Below are 20531 nucleotides of genomic sequence, written 5' to 3'. Positions count from 1 at the left end.
TTACAGAGCAAAGCCAAGTAAAAATAACCCCTTTCACACATATGAGTTACAAAAATTAAAATGGTGAAATGTCTCAGAGAAACAGGAAAAAAACCAATACCCCAAATTGTGCATTCTTTAATAATTATTTAAATAATCTCTGAATGGTAACTCTCTGCTTCCTTTCTGAAATTCCCAGCAGATTGTTTCTTATTGGGAGCTAAGTGTCCCTAAAGCTGTAATTCCCTCCCTCTGTAAGCATTTCCTTGAATAAAAGCCCACAAAGTTATTAAAACATATGTTCATTTCCCATTGGGAATCACCTATAGTTTTCCTAGTTGCTTCTAGTGGGTTCTCTGAAGACAGGTTTGCCAGTGGGCTTAGGTGGTATTCTAGCCAAGCAGCAAGACGTTTTTAGACACCCTGACAATGGGCAAAGGTGTAGAATTTCCCTGTTGAGACTTGGTTATATATTTGTTTTCCTGTGTGGCCTGTTCACACTGGGCTTTGGAGAGATAGGAGAAGCTTCCCGTTTTTCTTTCTTCTCTGGCACACGCATTGCTGTGGATGAGGAGGTAGCTCTCAAGGTTATGGCAAATTCAAGCGAGACGCCAATGGGACACGGCTGGGGTGGGGAGGATGGAGGGTGCGCTGAACAGGTAAGTTTAGAACAAATCCAGGTCAGGGAATGGGGAGGGGCTGGAGGTTCTGGCAACTCTCTCACAAGGTCAGCTTTGCCAGATTTCAATGACAAGGAAGGTTGGGCTTCCTGCAGACTCCTGGATGTACCTTTTCATCAGTTGACACTGAAGGGCCAGGCTGTGGCCAGGAGCCTGGAGGTGCCTCAGGAGGGAGTGAAGGGAAGGGGGAGGAGGAAGAGGGTTCTTCTCCTTTCCCCTGAGGGCAAAGGGGTCTCCTAGTGATGGAAATGAGATGAGAAGCTTGGCATCAGTCAGCAGTGCAGTGAGCAGAGTTGCATTACTTCTTTTTTAGTTCTGAATAAACCGTTTCTGTGGCTGTTGGGGACAGAGAGGCTGAGGTTGGTTTCTTTGATTCCTGGCCATTGAAGTTCAGGGAAGAATATGTAACTTCAGGGACCTGAAAGGCATGAGCAGCAGTCAATTAAATCAGTGTCATAGGTCAGGCCCTCACCTTGCCTGGTGTCATTCGGCACCACCTGCTCTCACTGCTCTGAAACTTCTAGCTTGGGAGAAGGGCTTTTCTAACCCACTATCCCTGTGTGCTGACACCTTGGAATGATCATTAGAAGAGATAGATTATGGTGTTCACACAGCCGAAGACAATGATACAACAATGAGAACAAACAGCTACAAATGCACACAACAGTCTGGATGAGTCGCACAGAACCATTTTGAATGAAAGAAAGCAGACACAGATGAGGGCATGCCGCCCTTTTCAATGTGAGGGCACAAACGGCAACACTAATCTAGTGCATTGGAAGTCAGGCTATGCTTACTCTTTGGAGGGAGGGACCAGAGGGCTTCATTTTGCAGGAATGGCAGGTTTTGTTTCTTCACATCAGTGCTGCTCACATGGGCATGTTCAGCTCATAATAATTTATACATTGTTAGCATATACGTATGATTTAACCACTTTTCAATATATACATGTGCCTATGGAAAGGCTAAATGAGAGAAGCTTGGCAAAATTATTATAAAGTAAAGGAACTAAGACCTCAGACCCACTGGAATGGACATTTCCTTGGACAGGAGGAGCAGGGTCAGACTGAGGGTAGAGGAGGGAAAACACCCGGTGCTTTCCTCGCCTTCCTCACATTAGGCACTGTGCTGGTGCTTTGCATGTGTTACCTCATTTCACTCCTTCAGCTTCTGTCTGAAGTAGGCAGCATGCCCATTTTACACATAACAGAGCTGAGGATCAGGGAGGTTAAGTAACCTGCCCAAGGTCACAGAGCTACTAAGAGTCATACCAGAATTCAAACAAAGGATGGGAATAACTCTAGAGCCCACGTTCTTGCATGAGGTCGACCCGTGGGAGTAGTTAACCAACACAGACTGGTTTGTTGCTGCATTGAGGAACTCTGACTCAAACTATATCTCATTTGTGAATTCAAGAGTAACCCTTTCTGCCCGGCTGGTGTGGTTGAGCATCGATTTATGATCCAGGAGATCATGGTTCCATTCCCAGTCAAGGCACATGCCCGGGTTGCGAGCCCCATCCCCAGTAGGGGACCTGCAGAAGCAGCCAATCAATGACTCTTTCATCATCTCTAAAATCAATAAAGATATATTTAAAAAATAATAATAGAGTAGCCCTTTCTAAATCGGCTGTACTTACCTTGTTAGGTGAGTTGTCAGAGTGGCCCTGACCTGGGAAAGTGAAAGAAGAATTACCAATCCATGAAAATGCAAAGCTGATTTAAGGCCTTACAGCCCTGGTGTTCCTAAACTGTTGTGCTTTCTAGCAGAAGGAGGTGGCAGGTCAAGTGAGAGGGTGGGGCGGGGAGGTGGCCCATGAGCACTTAAGAAAATAGCTTCCGGCAGAGTCTGGTCCAGACCCAGGGTGTTAGTACCAGCTGCTAGGGGCCGGGGTGGAGGCAGCAGCAGAGCCATGGAGACCTCAGTTCACTTGTGAGGATTTTTTCCAGTTGACAAGGCCTTGATCTGTGCCCAGTTGTGTTTCTCAGCACCAGGCACCAGTGGCAAGGAGGGGTATTGAAACCCACAGCACCCAGAGCATCAAAAGACAGGGAAAGTCTCACCAAAGGAGAGTGCCCACATCCGTAAGAGAGACAAAGAGGGGAAGGGGAAGATGAGGAATGGCTCTGGAAAACGTGTCCATCTTACGCAGGTCTGCCTGGTCAGGCCCAATGTCTCTCCCCCAGGGCTGTTCTCAGGGGAATCTTTTGTGGCAAGAAGGGTGTGAGGACCTACATCAACCTACTGTTGGGAAATGGAGATCCCATCTAAAAATCAGAAGGTACCCGGGCTCCCTGCCCGGGCAGGGCACGTGGTGGAACACACCAGCTCTCACTGGTGATGGCTTTACTTACTGTGGTTGGAGGCTGAGGGTTTGTGCTCTGTGAGATCGCGCTGGTCACTTGCCCTAAATAAATATCAGACACTGTGACTGCTATCTCCAAGCACAGGAGCTTTGCTCCTTGAAGCAGGAAGGACACTGTCAGCAGATAATTCCTGGGGCTCCTCGGTGCTCATCTATACCAGGGTCGGCACTGCCTTTCCTCCTTGGGTTCCCCTGCAGTGTACCCCCATCCCTCCTAGTGTGCACTCCTTTCCTGCTGGCCTGACGTTCACAGAGGTCCATTCTTTGTCAACTGCTTCGGAGCCTCCTTCTACCCTGACACCTTTCCCTTTTGTAGATGCTGTTTTTCTTCTTATTTCGTTATTGCCCAAGGGCCCTTCGGTTTCTGCTTTTCCTTAGGTTCCCCTCCTGTCCTGCCCTCTCTTCTCCTGTTTCTGTGGTTGACAGAGCACAGGACTCACTTTCTCCTGCTCCTCTTTTCACTTCTTTGTTTTCCCTCTTGGACCTTGGTTTCCCTGACTTGGGGAATCAGACCTGCCCCCTCTAAGCCCAGTGGGGATGGTAATAACCATGTCCCAGGGAGAGTGGGTACAGGAAGCTTGAAGACCAGGGAAGAAGAGGCTGCTGGAGTCAGTGCTGAGAAGCAAGGGTTTAGGAAGGAGGAGGAACAGATCCAGGCCCAGAGACAGAGGAGGAAGTCTCCTTCCCTCTCCCAAGCATGGCGGTTAGCGTTGGAGGAAGGGGGACGGGAGGAAAGGCCAGCATACCCTCCAGTCCTTCTGATGTATAGAAAGTACACCAGGGCTGCTATCAGAGCCACGCCGGCCAGGACTCCAATCACGATGCCAGCGATAGCTCCATCTGAGAGGCCAGGACTTTGTGGCGTTGGATCATCTGTCATGGCTAGAAAAGAGAAGAATGAATGAAGTGACATTATTTTACAGTGAGGGTGCCCTGTGAGGTGGTTAGTTGACTATATCCTTGTAATTTCTCTCTCACCGTGTTTCTAGGTTGGTGGTCAGACTTGCCACAATTCCATCCTGGCCTTTCTGCACTCAGATATTCTTGGAGCTTTGGAAATGTGAGAAAGGGTGATGGCCCTTTTTGTAAGTTATATGTTTTCACCATCTCAGGGTTGTGTGTATTTCAGTATGAGGTGTGGCAGCCACGAATATGTGCCACTCAGGTCTCCTGTAGTGAATGCACCACCTCCTTTGACAGAGACCACGCTTCCCACAGGCTCCCAGCAGGAATAGGAAATAAGCCCAATGCTGTGAGAATCGGTTTTCCCCTGATGGGTGACTTGAGCTCAGGATCCCCCAGCAGCCTTGCAGATAGTCTCTTAGAACCGCACTGCAAGCTACAACTTTCTTCTCTTTCTCCTTCCCAGGAATCAGTTTTACATCCTTGTCTGAGGAATCTCCCAGGCTCCTCCCACTTCCATCCCACTTTCCTTGACAGGCATTTTTCCAATAAATATTTCTATGTCTAATCCCATCTTGGCTGCATTTCAGGGGATGAAAAGCAACAAACTAGGCTTGTGATTACACTCAACTCTTTTCTTCCTTTTCCTCTGTTTTGTCAGTAAACATGTCCCAAAGATTTCTGTGTGTAATGCTCCCCTGCCCCCCAAATAGAAATCATTTTGCATCTTGTTTCCTCTTTTTTATTTCCATTTCCCTCACTAGTCAACTCAAGATTGACAATTATTAATGTTAGCTACTGTTATGGGGTACTTACTATGTGCCAGGCTCTGTGCTAAATACTTTACTCATATCTCATTTGATTCATATAATTTCTCTGTCAGATAGACATGATTTCCATTTCATTGATGAAAAAACTGAGGCATAGAGTAAATTTTGGGGTGAAAAATTTACCCAAAGTTATAAGATTAGTAAGAGGTGGATCTGGGCTTTCACTCTAGAGCCATCTGACTTTATGGAGGCCAATGATAATAGTAGTAATCATAGCAGCTAACACTTATGGAACTTTTGATAAGGGTTTAATTGATTGTTACTTCAAATATTTAAAACAATACCATGAGCCCTGCCAGGCGTGGCTCAGTGGTTGAGCGTCAACCTAGGATCCAAGCAATCAGGGTTCGATTCCCGGTCAGGGCACATGCCCAGGATGCGGGCTCGATCCCCAGTTGGGGGCGTGCAGGAGGCAGCCAATCAATGACTCTCTCATCATTGATGTTTCTATCTTTCTCTCTCTCTCCCTTCCTCTCTCTGAAATCAATAAAGATATATTTTAAAAATAAAAATAAAACAATACCATGAAGCAGGTACTGTTATTGTAATTGTGAGTAGTGGAAATGAGGCTCAGAAGGTTAAGAATTTTGTGCAAGAAATTCATAATTGGAATTGCTTACTTTACAAAAGAAGAAAGGTCTCATATCAACAACTTAACTTTACAACTGAAGGAACTATATAAAGAAGAACAAACTAAACCGAAAGCTAGCAGAAGAGAATAATAAAATTAGAGTGGAGATAAATAAAATGCAGAATGGAAAAGCAATAGCGAAATCAACGAGAAACCTTTAACTAGACAATAGTGCAGTGAGGGTGGTGGAGGGATCAATGGAGAAAAAAGGGGACAGAGGTAATACTTTCAACAATAAAGATAAATTTTTTAAAAAATCAAAAAATGGGCAAAGGACTCAAACAGACACTTCTCCAAAAGAAGATAAATAAATGGCCAATAAGCACATGAAAAGATGCTCAACATCACTAATCATTAGGGAAATGAAAATCAAAACCACAGTGAAATACTACCTCACACCCATTAGGATGGCTATTATAAAAAATTGTTAAAAAGCTCAGCAAACAACGAGTGTTCCAAAGGTTGTAGAGAAATTGGAACTTCTGTGCATTGCTGGTGGAACTGTAAAATGGTTCAGCCTCTATGGAAAACAGCACAGCAGTCCACCAAAAAACTGAGCAAAGAATTACCATTGGATCCAGCCATTCTGCTTCTGGGCATACCCCCCAAAGAGTTAAAAGCAGAGATTTGAACAGATGTGGATTTGTTCATATCTGTTTTTCATAACCCACGTTCACTGCAGCATCATTCACAAGAGCCAGATGGTAGAAACAACCCAGAAGTCCATAGACGGATGAATGATAAGCGAAGTGTGATGTATACATACAAGGGAATATTATTCAGCCTTAGAAAATGGTAACTCTTACCTGATTTTACCACATGAAAAATGGTAATAGGAAGAAAAAGAACCTGGGCGACGTCACACAGTCAATGCCAGACCAGGTTCAGAAACTATATCTGGTTCAGAGACAGCTCTTAACCACTTTGCCATTCTGTTTACTGTAACGTCTCCTGACTACATTCTTCCCCCTGTGACTTCTGTCCATTTCTCACATCATTGGTAGAGCAATTCTCCCAGAAAATGTCGGATGGGCCACTTACATTGCACATCCAGCCTGAGCGGGTCACTTTTCTTGAAACTGACAAGGTTGAAGACCTCACACTGATAATACCCAGCGTCCTCCCTCCTGACAGGGTGTATGGTGAGGATGCTGTTGTCCCGGGACAAATTCATCCTCTCTGTGAGCAGGAGACTCTGGTTACTGAAGAACCACCTGATGGAGATCCCAGTGTCATCTGTGAGGCAGGTCAGGACTACAGTGTCCTTATGTTCTGTGACTGTGGTGTTGCTGGCTCGGATGGAGGGCTTTCCCACGGACTCTGTGGGGAAATAGGAGGTGGCTGACTGAGAGTGGGCTCCTTCCTCAGAGATCTCAGCCACTCACAGGCCACAGTGAGCTCTGTGAAGGTCACCAGAGGATGGCCCTGACCTCTGCAGGATGAGTATCTTTGTTCAGGTGACAATCTGTAAGGAAAGGGCTATATTTACCCCTTTATCTCTATATTACCTTGGGATGATCCCTGACCTGTCTCCCTGGATATCTGTAGCATTAACACCAGGAACCTCTTCTCAGCCCGTGTGTCCAGCATCTTCATCATAAAGTAGAATTTTTCACCCATTGACTTTTTTTTTTAAAAATATATGTGTATATATATCTTTATTGATTTCAGAGAGAAGGGAGAGGGAGAGAGAGACATAGAAACATCAACGATGAGGGAGTCATTGATCGGCTGCCTCCTGCACATCCCCGACTAGGGATCAAGCCCGCAACCTGGGCATGTGCCCTGACCGGGAATGGAACCACAATCTCCTGGATCCTAGGTCGATGCTCAACCGCTGAACCTCACCGGCCAGGCAACTCCCATTGACTTTTGTGTGACTTTTGTGTGCCTCTTTCCTAGAGCTTTCTGTGACTTTCTAAGAGATGCGACCTCCTCTCTAGTGAGGTAGCTTTACATAGAGATGTGAAGGCATTTCTTTCTTGTTAGATCACTTGTAAGAGAATGAGACTAGCTCAGTCAGTCTTCATGACCTTAAGACCTGGAGAAATTATTATTATTTTTTTATCTTCACTGAGGACATACTTAGAGAGAGGAGGGGGGAGGGGAGAGAGAGAGAGAGAAATATCGATGTAAGAAAGAAACATCAAACAGCTGCCCCTCATACACACTCTAACCGGGACTCAAACCCACCACACCCATGGATGGGCCCTGACAGGGAATTTAACTGGCAACCTTTTGATGCAGAGGATGATGCTCAATCAACTGTGCCCCTCTGGCTGGGCTAGAGAAATTCTAACCTAAAGGGTTTCTCAGTCTGAAGGGGACTTTCCCTTCCTGGCCTGCGGATTGAATATCACAGAGAAGGAAATCTCTAGAGAGAAGTAGTCACAGTTTTGAGAAAAGGCTGGTATTCTTAGCCTCCTCCATAAACTACAAACTTTGTGCCACTGCTCCTTCTGTCCCATGAAGGGACTTCATGGATGAACCTACACATTTGTCAAGTATGCACCATGGCTCACTGCTCCCCTTTGGAATATCATATATGCTGGTGTCGCTCAGCATTGCACAGCTGGTGACTTCAGAGCCAGGATACAGCTCAGAGGAGTCTCCTCTGTGGCTGGTTCTCTTCCCATTTCCATGCAGCCTGGCCTGAGGGAGGTTGTGGGTGGGTAGGTGACACCATATGGCCAGACTGAGGACAGGACACCCATGCACCTGCTCCACAGACCCTTGCCCCAACACAGATGACATAGAGCAGAGTCAGTCACCAGGTGAGCCTGGAGCAGAGCAGAGAGCAGGGGTCTGTCCTGCTCACCCCTCCTCAGAGGTGGTTTCCTCCTTCTGTTAGGAAAACAAGAACTGAGACTAATTCAAAGCCTTGTAAGTTCCTTGTAGCCTACAGAGCAGGAAACAGAAAAGAGGTGACAGAAGGAAGGTATTAGTGACAGAAGAAGCAACTTAACCCTGAGGACCCTTGTTTTCCCCCTCTGTGTAGCCCCCTCTACCACATGGGGCTTTCTGGGGCTGAGGGAACCCCCTCCTCACTTTCCAAGGCTGGACCCCTGCTCCCCCATGAAAAATCAGAACAGCCAGGGGAGGAGAGTCTACAGGGCTGTAGTGGGAGGGCTCAGGGGAAGAATTTGTGGTTTGCTTTGTCCATGGCCACAGGATGGGAGACAACATCTTCTAGGCTCTTTTCTGAAAACTAAACAGATATGCACCCTACAGCCTGGTGCCGATGGTCCAGGGAGCACTTACCAGAGACTGTGATAGTCTTGACTGTGGTCCTATTGAGGCCAGTGACATTGTTACGGGCCAGGCAGGTATAGGATCCACTATCATTCACAGTGATGTTGGGGACAAAGAGCTCTTGTGTGGGTGGCTGGGGCTTCCCATTGATAAACCAAGAATAGTGTGCAGGCGGGTTAGAGGCCGCTTGGCAGGAGAGGCTGAGGTTTGCCCCTGTTGGGTAATGGGAGTCTGGCGGGGAAATGGTGGGGTCGTCCGGGCCATCTGGAGCAAAGAGAACAAAGCCACACATGATGTAATCAGAGGGAAGGGGAAGTCTCTGGTCTGTGTAAGGGCCACACTGTCCCTCTGAGCTGGGTCCCAGCCTTGTTTTAAAGAGTCCCAACCAGAACCCCCTGTGTGCACTGAGCCTGAGTCTGACACATTAACCTGTTCGTCCCAACCCACAAGCCTGCTCAGATTTGCCTGGGACCGGAAGTCACTGCCACCCTGGGTGTTCAGAGTGAGGGTCTGTGTCCTTGGACCTGAGAGGGACAGATGTAGCCTGACCTCTGCCAGTGTGGATTTGGGTGGGCAGCCTGGCCCAGGCAGGGAAAGAAGTTACTCACAGAGAACATTCAGGGTGACTGGGTCACTGCGGCCGACACTCACTGGGTTCTGGGTTTCACACTCATAGGGTCCTGTGTCATTCCTTGTGACACGGAGTAAAGTGAGAGTCCTGTTGTCCTTGGACAGCTGCAGCCTGGTGCTGTCCGGGAGACTCTGACTGTTGATGAACCACAGGTAGGTGGTGTCCTGAGTCTGAGGTTCACACGTTAACAGGACAGGGTCCTTGTGCTCCTCGGGGTTGGAGTTGTTGCTTGTGATGTGGGGTTTGGGTAACATCGCTGTGCAGGTAACAGAGAGAACATTGCCCTGTGTGGTGCCTTTGACTCCTCCAAAGGCAGCTTCAGTCAGAGTTGACACCTCTCACCCCTCAGCCAACCCCAATTTTTAAAAGAATAAGGCAGGTCTGTGTATCACAAGACAAATAAAAGCATGAGGACCCGAGCACTCAGAGATGGAAGGCCACCTGCTCTATGTCTGGGGGAAAGCACAGACTTTCTTAGGTGTCAGGGAACTATCAGGGTTTGTTCATGGAAAGACGTAGGACTGGGAGCCAGAGGCCACCCGGCACCTGTCCTGGTTCCTCACTGACCAGCTGACTGCCTGGCTGACCTTGGGGCCTCACCTGGAAGTTGCGGGTGCTGAGTCCCTTCCAGCTACACAGACCCACACAGCTGAGGCCTCACATTCAGGGTTATCCTAGAGATGAGGAATGATGGGCCATCCCATAGTCCTTAAACCCCGAGAGGACTGGGCAGCGTGGCCTGGAACTGGGAGTCTGAGCAGAAACAACACATGGGAGACCAGAAGCAAGTCTGGCAGTCAGTTCAGTACCCAGGCTGCAGGGCCATGAGGTGGGGCTGTGTGCCCAGGAGTTCACTGGTGACGGACATGAGACAATGACCCCAGAAAAGATAGAGCAGAGTCCAGGAATGATTTAGAAAAGAGTGAGGGACAGCGGGAACTGCCTGGCTTTGGCAGCAGAGCCATGCTGTCTGCCCTTGGTCCTTAATGTCCTTTCTGCCACTGCAGAGGACATGATCCTGCTTCAAACACTCAGACAATAGCAAATACAGAAGGGGTGACTTGCAGAAGGTGGGGGAGCATAAAGTTGCTGAAAATAAGGCCCTCATGGACCATTCATTTTTAACAGTTGTGAGATTTTGAGTTAAATTGTGAAAGAATATGTGAAAATCATTACTCATGTCCCAAAGATCTAAAACCAGTTTCTGGGGGACTCTTCTCTGGAGAGCACTGCAGGTCATAGACCAAGTTCTGCAGCCCAACCAGGTCACATGTGAAGAAAGAAAGACCTACCATGGGTTTGAAATCTGACTCCCTGGGGAGAGAGAGAATGTGAGTCCTGCTAAGAGAACAGAAGTGATCAGAGGGCACGTTGGGTGTCTCTGTTGTATAAAGGGAGGAATGACACCAAGCTGGTAGAAAAGACGTGTGTTATGTTAGTAAGTTAGGAAGAAGGTCCCTGTCGCCAGTTTCTATGGATAGTCAGGCAGATGGGGAGGACCCCCACCTGGACATCTGACATGTGGTCTTCCTTTTCTTTCTAACTCAGGAAAGAGAACTGGAGTTTGATTAAATTCATTCAAATTGGGCAAAACCACCTAGAACTCTGCATCCAGATGCCAGTCTCTGTAGAGATTATGAATCATTCATTCACTGACCACAATTCTTTCCTTCATCACAAGCAGTTGGGTGTTTGTTACATGCTAGCCCTGAGCCGGCTGCAGTATAGAGCAGGGAGTGGGAAGGCAAAGTCCTTTCCTTCATATCCAGTGGGAGTGACGCCAACACATCAGGAAAACAAATAAGCGATTTCAAGTCCAGTGCAAGGAGGTGTGGACTGGCCACCTGAAGGGAGGCCTGGGCATTTCCATCACTGACTCTGATGTTACTGCAGGTCATTTGGTTCTGGAGTAAAACAAATTGGTTCTCCATTTCCTTTCACTTCCCAGACCAGAATCTCTCCCTCTGTGCTAGTGAGGTCTAAAAAGAAAGGATCTGAAGCAACAGCTGGTTTCAGGGTCTACATGTGCATAATAAGGCACTTGGAGTGGAGGAGAAGATGGACTGTGACTACAGAAAAACGTTGGCGTGCCCCAGCTGGCGAGGCTCAGTGGTTGAGCATTGACCTAGGATCCAGGAGACTGTGGTTCGATTTGTAGTCAAGGTACATGCTGGGGTTTCGGGCTCTATCCCCCCCAGTAGGGGGCATGGAGGAGGCAGCCCCCTCTCATCATTGATGTTTTTATCTCTCTCTCTCTCTCCCTTGCTCTCTCTGAACTCAATAAAGATTTTTTTTTTTTTTAAAAAAAGAAAGCCCGTGGCATGACTTTGATTGGGCAGTCATGGTCTGTGTGACTCTGACTGAGTGACGGTATCCTCTGATAACTTAGTTTTCCTTAAATAAAACAGAATACATGGTAAAAGGTCTCAGGCTTGCCATGTTGCCTGTGAATGAACCTTAAATCTTTCACAATTTCCTGACCTAAAGCTTGGAACAGAGGAGTTCCTAAGTTAACAGCATGTGTTATTATTTGGCTAGATCCAGGGTGGACAAGGAGCTGCCAGGAGTATCTTCTCTCCTTTGTTTTCCCCTGGAGATGCTGACCTTTCTCTGGAGTTTTCTGTGTCCACTAGGGCTGTTGGCTAATGGCCTGGGGGCCTCGTCCACATGTACTCTCCAAGCATATTCTCAGGTAAAGGACCACGCTCCACCCCTTCCCAGATGTGGTTCTTGAGGCTGAGCCCTCGTGGGTGACCAGATCAGGAGCCTCGTGACTCAGGTACCTGGGAAATTGTTGCTCCCAGTCAGCCCTGCCCACAGACCAAACCCACCCTGACATAGGATTCACAGGATCCCTGGAGTCAGGAACCCTGGATCTAAGGTCTAGGGAGGGGCTTACAGGATTGAGCTTCTCTGTGAGGATCCCAGGGTCCCCTAAGGCCAAGCCCTGACCAAGACCAAGGTCTTTCTCAGGGTTATGGTCATGGGGAGTGGCCTAGGGGGCTGGACTGAGACTGGTCTCCCTCTGCTGAGTTATTCCCATCAGACTGGTCCTTCTGTCTGGGGTGGTGAATGTCTGCAGGGCTAGCATCTGGGAAGGGAACTCTAATCTTAGGAAGTTTGTGTCCACTGTGTGTGACCTGCACTAAACGCCCAAACCCAGCCTGGGACGCGATGAGAGGTGGATGGAGGCGAGTCCAGGGCAGTCAGTCCTGTGTGTGAAGTAGAGTTCACCCCACCCAACACCCAGAGGTCAGAGACCAGTCACTCACGGTATACACGGAACTGTCCAGTTACTTGTATATGCTGAAAACTTTTGTCTGTGGCTTGTAGGGTGTAGTTTCCTGTGTAGTTCAGGGCGACCTTTTGGAACAGCAGGGATCCATTGGGGTATATTATCTCTCGACTGCTGTATAAAGGTCCGTAGGAAATATTTTGATTGTCTGTTAAATATGATATAATTTCACGGTTCTTGTCCACATTTTCCCCTTTGTACCAGCGATGGCCTCCAATATTCCCAGGCAGATTGTGGACTCGGAGAAGCACATCCTTCCCTTCGGCAACATTGGGCGGCACTGATTCAACCCTGGGTTGGGCAGCGGCAGACAGGCTCCAGAAGTTTAAGAGTGAGACTGGAAGGGAAGAAAAATGGATCAATATTTGGATCTGTGTGTTGGGATGGAGAGATGAGGCCCTGGGTCCTGAGCAGGTCTCATCTCTCAGCCTTGGGGTGTGTGTGTGTGTGTGTGTGTGTGTGTGTGTGTGTGTGTGTGTGTGTGTGTCTCCCATGGTCAAGGTGAGCAGCATGGCCACCATGACTTCAGCTCCTCTGAATCTGTTATTTTTTCTGTTTTGAAAATTTTCCCACCTCTCTGCCCAGCTCTCCTCCTCACTGCCCTCAGACCCCTGCTGATATTCAGGGACATCCTTGGGAGACACCTTCACTGACCACCTCCTCTAAAGACCTTCTGTTATCACTTTCTGGCCTGTCCCTGCTCTGTTCTCTTCATGGCACTTGTGGGTCCCTGACATCACATGTAGATCTTGCCTTGTCTGTCTCCTCCCCATAGAAGGTGAGCTCCCTGGGGCCGGGGCTTGTCTGACCTTGTTGCACCCCCACTGCCTGCAACAGGCTGCAAAGACCTGGGGGTGAAGGAGTGAGTGCTCCCAGGGGCCTGCACCTCCTGGGGTGTATCAACCCATTTCTGAGATTGTGTTAAAGAGAATGTTTAGTGCCTCTGGTTAAGTATTTTCTGTGTCATTCTGATAAATTGTTATTATTATTATCAGTTTTCAGAAATTATTTCTCAGTGATGAATAACTTGTAAAACACAGTAACTGAGGGTTTCCTGCCCCTCACCACTTCTAGATCATGGGATTTTCCCATTGCTGAGCCCCCTCCACCATCCTACTCTGCTCCCCTGTCCTGTCCCTTAGGTCCAAATAGAAACACTTTGTCCCCTCTCAGAGAGCTCCCCCCCCCAGCCAGTCTCTGTCTCCCCCCTTTCCTATCCATCCCCAGGGATTGTCCCCTCCTTACCAGCAAGCAGTAGCCCCTGCCAGGGGATGCACCCTCTGTGGGCAGGAGCTGTGGGTGAATCCATGGTGTGTGCTGGCTGCCCTGTCCCTCCCTCTGTGAGAAACGCTTACAAGTACTCCTCTCCTGAAGTTTGCGGTCTGCAGTCCTTTTCCTGGAGTGCTGAGCCTCCTCGGGGTCATGACGCCTTGCCTGTCACGTGGGCCAGGGGCGGGGTCTGTGCCCAGGAACCTCCCTTTCCCTCTCCTCACCCTTGCCTTCCCTGCTTCTTGTTTACCTTCCGTCTAGTTTTCAGGCCCTAGGAACTGCTGAGGCCTCTGCCTTTTCCCACAGTGATTCTCCACCCCTCCACCCCCCACCTTCAAGTGTGCGCATGACCTGTTTGGACAAGCACAAGCCTGGGACGTGGGTCCGGGGCATTCCCCACAGGTCCACGTTGGGTGCACAGTAGCACCCCCCTCAGGCCTCTCTTATCTCTTCTGGCTTTTTCTTTCAGAGCCGGAGCCCTGGGGCCACATCACAAACTCTTGTCACAGGGATGTCACCCCATTGTACGTCGGATCACCTGTGGAACTTGGTAAAGATTGTGATGCCCACATGACACCTTAGTAATGAAGCTTCAGCAGCTGCCCAGCTAATGTGGATGCCCCTCCAGAACGAGACCTCATGATGTGGGGATGGGGCAGTCCCTCTCCTCCTGTTCACAGGGAGGGTCTACAGATCCTGTTAAAAATGCAGATTCTGACTCCCCCGGTGTGCGGTGGACCAGTAACTCTGCCTCTAACAAGCTCTCAGAGGAAGGTAATCTTACTACCCTGTGAGGCTCCCTTCCTTCCTTCCTTCCTTCCTTCCTTCCTTCCTTCCTTCCTTCCTTCCTTCCTTCCTTCCTTCCTTCCTTCCTTTCTTTCCTTTTCTTTCTCTCTCTTTTTTCCATTTACCAAATATTTATTGAGTTTATACTGCTCATCCAAGCCCTTTTTAGAAGCTGGCCATACAACAGTGAACAAAACACAGAAGTGTAAATCCAATGCTTATTCTTTTTGTTTTTTGTTTGTTAATCCTCACCTGGGTATATTTTTTCCATTGCCTTTTTTAGAGAGAGTGGAAGGGAGGAAGGAAGGGGAGAGAGAGAGAAACATCGACATGAGAGACACATAGATTGGTTGCTTCCTGCACGCGCCTGACTGGGACCTGGGATCAAACCTGTAACCCAGGAACGTTACCTTAATGAGAAATTGAACCCACGATCCTTCGGTTCAGGGACTGATGCTCTAACCACTGATTCACACTGGCTCTGATGCTTATTAGTAAATTCATCAAAATATTTCATTTGACATTTCTTATAAATATCGAAATTGTTCATTAAAAAAATTACACAAGAGCATTGGAGCACACTTTCAATAGCAAAGCTGATGAAGACCCCTTCCCCTGAAAGGGAGACTCTCTCATCGCAGCATTGGCCTCTGCTGTGTCCTTTTTGGGGTCTGTCAGCTCTGCACAGAGAGCCCCTGAAGTCTCCAAACCTGGAGATTATTTCCATTTGTGACACAGAAACACAGCTAGACACTGGGTCTTCCCTGTGTTCTCAAATGCTCTGGGAAGGTTGAATTTCCTCCCAGCAGGAAGGTCACAGAGGTGACTCAGGGGCTGAGAAGGGGCCAAATGGGCAATGATTGAAGAGTAGACCTACCTTCTATCTCCAGGTGTCACCAGTCTGGCATCTTCTTCCAGGGATGGAGACCCAGGACTGGGTGTCTCAGGAGGACCTATAGTTCCTGGGTGGGAGGTCTGATGGCTGTGGCCTCCCTGGTCCTCAGGGGACAATTTCAGGGAGACCTCTTTCTCTGTCTGTTGGCTGAGCCTGTCCTTGTGCCCCCTGACTGTTGGGGCAGCCTCTGTCCTCTGCCTGAGGGCTTTCCTGTGGTCACCCCCACCTTGCTCATGGGTGGTGCCAGGCAGGGAGTGGGGAGCAACACAGACACCCCTGGCAGAGCAGGTGCTCCTGTCCCCTCGAAGGAGTGGGTGGGAGAGAATAGGCATGTGGAAGGGCCCAGAGGGTCTGTGGAATGGAAATCAGGCTCTTTTCCCACCTGCTGAGTCAAAGCTGGTTCATGTGTGAATTTTGTGTGTTGTCTGTGTCTCAGTGTTGCCACCTGGAGGGCATAAAGGAGACCTGTGGCCCATGTCAGGGGCTGCACCAGGGATGCTGACCAGGCTCCAGAGGGTGTGAGCTGACCCTGAGCCCTAGGCAAAGGCGGGCTCTGACCTCCAGGCTGAGTGGCCAGTCGCCCCAGAGCCTGGTCACTGTGGGTCCCAGGCTGGCCGATCCCATCCCGGTGCAGAGTGAGCCCAGTGAGAACACAGGTGTTGTCCAAAGGAATCCTGATCCAGTGTCAGGAGAACTACCCCCCCAGGTATGTGTTTTCTTAGGAGAAGCTCTTTGTCCCCAAGGTTTCAAAGGAAGGGCCAGGTGAAGGTCCCCTTGAATGTTTCAGGAGAGGATACCAGCTTAGGGGGCTGGTCCACAGATTGCACTGCGTGTCCCTCATCACAGCATTGGGGTGTTGCATCCATGGTCCCTCTCTGCTCTGTGCCTTTCCACAAGGCCCAGGAGCTGGAGAAGCTCCCCATGGAGACTCAGCCAGGGGGTAAGGCGGCCACATGTGACCCTCAGCCCCTCTGAGATGGAAGCAACCACAGATCCTGGGCTCCCCTTTCCCATCCTGCATGGGAAGTTCCCCTTGTTCCCCAGGACACCACGGGCTCGCTGGTGAGTTGTATTCTGAGGACCCCTGGCAGGTGTCCCTGTGGACCAGGATGTCCCTGTGGATGGGAAGTCGTCCCCTTATTCCTTTGTGTCAGGGTGGACTCCCTCCTTCCCTGGTGGTGACTCCAGCTGGGGTGGAGAATCCAGAGTTTGTACCATGCCAGGTGTCTGTGAGAAGAGGAAGGACACAGGCTGCCTGCCCAGCTCCCCTCGCCCCAGGAGAAGTCACTCACAGGGTAAAGATGAGGAGGGATGTGACTTTCTAGGAATGAAGGGGGTTTGAAGCCCTCACTCTGAGAGCTCCCTGTCCTTCGTGATGACTCTACAAGGGGTCAAGGCCTGTCCCTGTCACAACCATGGGCAGTTGGTGGCCTCTTCCCATGCTGACACCAATGCCTTTGTGTCTATAAGGAATGTGCTCCAACCCTGGGGGTCACATGGGGTGACAGGCATCTGTCATGTGGTTTCCTCCTCCATTTAATGAGTATTTACTGAGCATCTGTGATGTGTTGGTTCCTGGAACTCAGAGAAAGGACATATGTGGGCTTCTGTGGACAGCCTCTCCTGTTCCCATCCCAGGCAGCTTCCCTGTGGTGGCTGCCCCCTCACAATCTCTGGGCTCACTAGCCCCTCATTTGTTTTGACCCCTGGCCCCTGGGGTGGGGACAGAGGGAAGAAGGATGGAGCTGAGGCTGGCGCTCTCCAAGCTTCTGCACTCTCTGGGTAGCCTGAGAGTGAGGAACCCTGATGTGTCAATGGAGTCATTGCTGCATCTCCCGGGGGAAGCACTTCTCCCCTGGAACTGAGGCCTCTAAGCCAGCAGAGCACAATGTCTTGGGGACAGGGAGCAGGACATTGGCTAGTGAGTCATTAGAGGTAATGATGAGTGGTGCCACTCTCATCTCTCCCCCTTGATTCCTGGGTCTGTGATTCCTGGGTCTGGAAGAAACATCATCACATATTCAGAGCATATATGGCTTCCTGGAGGACCTTCCCCAGCCCTGCAAGGTATTGTCACCTCGCTGGTGCTGTCGCTGCCTTTCAAAAGGCCGTTCCACTTCTCTATCAAGCCAGCTGCTTCAGGATGGTAAGACCACTGAACTCCGCTGGCAGGTGCCCACTGCTGCGTTTCCTCTGCTGTGAGGGGAGTCCCTTGAGCAGAAACAACGCTGTGGGGAGCACCATGACGGAGGACAGGCATCCTGTGAGTCAGCGGGTGGCGGCTGTCGCAGAAGCACGTGTGCAGGGAAGGGAAATCCTTATCCAGAGTACGTGTCTGCTCCAATGAAACAAAACGCTCCCTTTCCATGATGGAAGCAGCCCAGTGTCGTCAGCCTGCCCCCAGGGAGCTGCTGGTCCCCCTGGGGAGTGGTGCCATGTCAGGGGCCCAGGGTTGGTGTCTGAGCTGACAGGTTGGGCACTTAGTGGTGGCCATAGCCACGTTGGCCTTGCTGGGTGGGAGTCCATGGTGCTGAGCCCACGCATAAGCTCCATCCCTGCTCCATGGCCACTTTGCTCATGATCCCACCAAGTGATGACAGGGATGGCTGGGAAAGGGTCTGACCGGCATCTACAGAACAGGTCATCCTATCCACTTGATTATTAAAATCCTCCTCTCCTGAGGCACACGGTGGGCATTCAGAGACGTCTATCCACATACTTCTCCCCCAGACCTCCTTATCACCAGTTTTCCAATCAAGTTCACATCCCTGACCCTTTGGACAAATCATCGGTCACAGCCCATGAATTGGTCAAATCCCACATCTGGCCTTTTCTCTTCCCAAGCAAAGGGAACAGTTGGTTTCACTGCCTCAAGCTCTGTCCCCTGAGAGGATTTTTCTTCAACACTGTCTGGGGATGTCCCAAAAAGGGCTGTAGTGCTGCAGCTGCCCACTGTCCAGTGGTGCCTGCATATCACACAGAACCATCTGTAAACCAAGCCCAAGTTTTCTCTTTCTTCATCAGCCAATTGTAGGGAACTCCCCATAGGTATGGGGAGAGAGAAGATGGTGTAGCAGGAGTGAGGACCATGGATATTTAAGCTACTACTTCATGTCACTTACTTGTGCCTTCAGGGCTTGCTCAGGCCACATGTGTATATACCACTTCCATTTGGTGATGGAGTGCTGCTATCCATGCTTAGCTTAGTGGCTCGGTGGTCAGACAACACCCAGTTCATGATGGAACTAGTGTCAGTTCAGAGCCTGTATCCAGTAACCCCTAGAAGGTCTGATTGTTTCTTTTCCCAGTGCACAGGGCAGCTCAGGTTGCATGGTAATTTGGTGGCCCATGGTCAAGCATTCAGTCACTATTGAGGCCTATTAAGCCAAAAGCTGGTTCTCAAAAGGAGAGTAGTTTTCCTCAGAGGATAGCAAGGCTTTGCTGAAAATCCTAAGGGCATGCACCACTTATGTGGACTTGGTAAAGATTCCAAACACCAGCCTTATCTGCCACTGACACCTCAAGCTCTGTTGGTTCTGCAGGATCATATGGCCCAAATGGCAGAGCAGTTTGCCCAGTGTAGACCTGTTGCAGAGCCTTCTCTTATCCTGGGCACCACTCAAATCTAGCAGTTTTTGGGGTCACTTGGTAAGTGTAGCACACTTGGCCAGAGTAGCACACCCAAATAAGGAGTATGTTACCTCAAAATTCAAAGAGGCCACTAGGCCTTGTGCCTCTCAGAAGCTGTAGGGGAGCCAGATGCAACAACTTACCCTTCACCTTAGAAGAGATGTCTCAGTATGCCCCTCACCACTGGAGCCTGAGAAATGTCACTGAGGTACAGGATTTATTTTAGATTTATTTCCCGTGGTGGATTTATTTCCCATGTTCTAATATGCAAATGTCTTACCAATAAGTCTAGAGTAGTTGCTACTTCTGCCCACTCCGTCCAATCAGCATAATGTCATCAATGGGAAAGGGAACGGTGGTCAAGATTCCTGTGAACTAGGTTATGACACAGGGCTGGAGAGCTGATAGACCCCCGAGATAGGACACTGAAGGTATAAGGCTGGGCTTGCCAACTGAAAGCAAAATGACTGGCGGGTCTTCACTAACAGCTATGGAGAAAACGTATTTGCCAGCTCACTAGCTGCACAACAGGCACTAGAGGGTGTATGGATTGACTCAGGCAATGAGACTACATGTGTGGCCTAAGTGAGGCACACAGGGGTCCAGTAATGGTGCTTAGGACACACCAGGCCGGCGCCCTCCTGGACACGGAGAAGGCAGGGTGCAGGGCAGCTCAAGAATGCAGTTGCGCCCGGCCGGGTGGGGCTCAGCGGTTAAGCGTCGACCTAGGATCCAGGCGATCAGGGTTCGATCCCCGGTCAGGGCACATGCCTGGGTTGTAGGCTGCAGCCGATCAGTGACTCTCTCATCATTGGTGTTTCTAGCTCTCTCTCTCCCTCTCCTTTCCTCTCTCTGAAATCAATAAAGATATATTAAAAAAAAAAAGAAAAAAAAGAATGCAGTTGCAAGTGGTTGGCTCTGGGAGGGGGGTCAGGAGCTGCCGCTCATCTCCTATTTGATACTTAAAAGGAGAAAGGATGATTTCTATCCATCACAACAGTTATAGACAGGCAGCTGCTTCAGGATGGAGGGAAGGCGTACTGACTGAAAGGCATTCCCTCTCTATGTGTGAAAATGAAGATAAGCCCCTGGGATGCTCTTTCAAGACAAACAGCTTCGTCTTACCAGTAACGCTGATGCGTGTACTTTTAGTTCATTATTAATGTCACTTTTGCCAATTGTGCTCTTAAGGAAATGGTGAAATCTGCCTACAATTCATGTTTTAGCTTGAAATGTTGATTTTATGTAGACGCTCCTATGATTTTAAGCTTTCATTAAGTTCATTTAGATCATCTCCCGTGAACACTAATGCGATTTCTGTGTCCATTTCTGTTACTTGTCCCTGTACACAGAGAGCCGCGTGTTCCTCTAGAGCTGGAAAGCAT

The 20531-nt window shown here is 49.3% G+C and overlaps 1 protein-coding gene across 3 annotated transcripts; it reads right to left on the bottom strand.

Moving 5' to 3' along the window:
• Nucleotides 1-556: 556 nt before the first annotated feature.
• LOC107534223 (cell adhesion molecule CEACAM1-like) lies at nucleotides 557-13875 on the bottom strand. Of its 3 annotated transcripts, XM_087826712.1 has the most exons (10): nucleotides 13812-13875; nucleotides 12544-12903; nucleotides 9249-9527; nucleotides 8650-8904; nucleotides 6781-6788; nucleotides 6430-6706; nucleotides 3771-3897; nucleotides 3014-3066; nucleotides 2299-2330; nucleotides 557-1077 (listed from the first exon to the last, which is right to left on the bottom strand). In XM_087826712.1, the coding sequence occupies exons 1-10, from the start codon at nucleotides 13873-13875 to the stop codon at nucleotides 958-960; spliced, it is 1575 nt and encodes a 524-aa protein (XP_087682838.1). In that variant the 3' UTR covers nucleotides 557-957. The 3 variants fall into 3 exon arrangements, with proteins under 3 accessions (XP_087682838.1, XP_087682837.1, XP_016064731.2); XM_087826711.1 differs by lacking the exon at nucleotides 6781-6788 and having other exon boundaries at nucleotides 6430-6708; XM_016209245.2 differs by lacking the exons at nucleotides 6430-6706; nucleotides 6781-6788.
• Between the last annotated feature and the right edge of the window lie 6656 nt (nucleotides 13876-20531).

This window comes from Miniopterus natalensis, chromosome 18 (genome assembly GCF_054644295.1).
Source record: "Miniopterus natalensis isolate mMinNat1 chromosome 18, mMinNat1.hap1, whole genome shotgun sequence".
Lineage (NCBI taxonomy): Eukaryota > Metazoa > Chordata > Mammalia > Chiroptera > Miniopteridae > Miniopterus > Miniopterus natalensis.
This window is presented reverse-complemented; position numbering and strand designations above follow the sequence as displayed.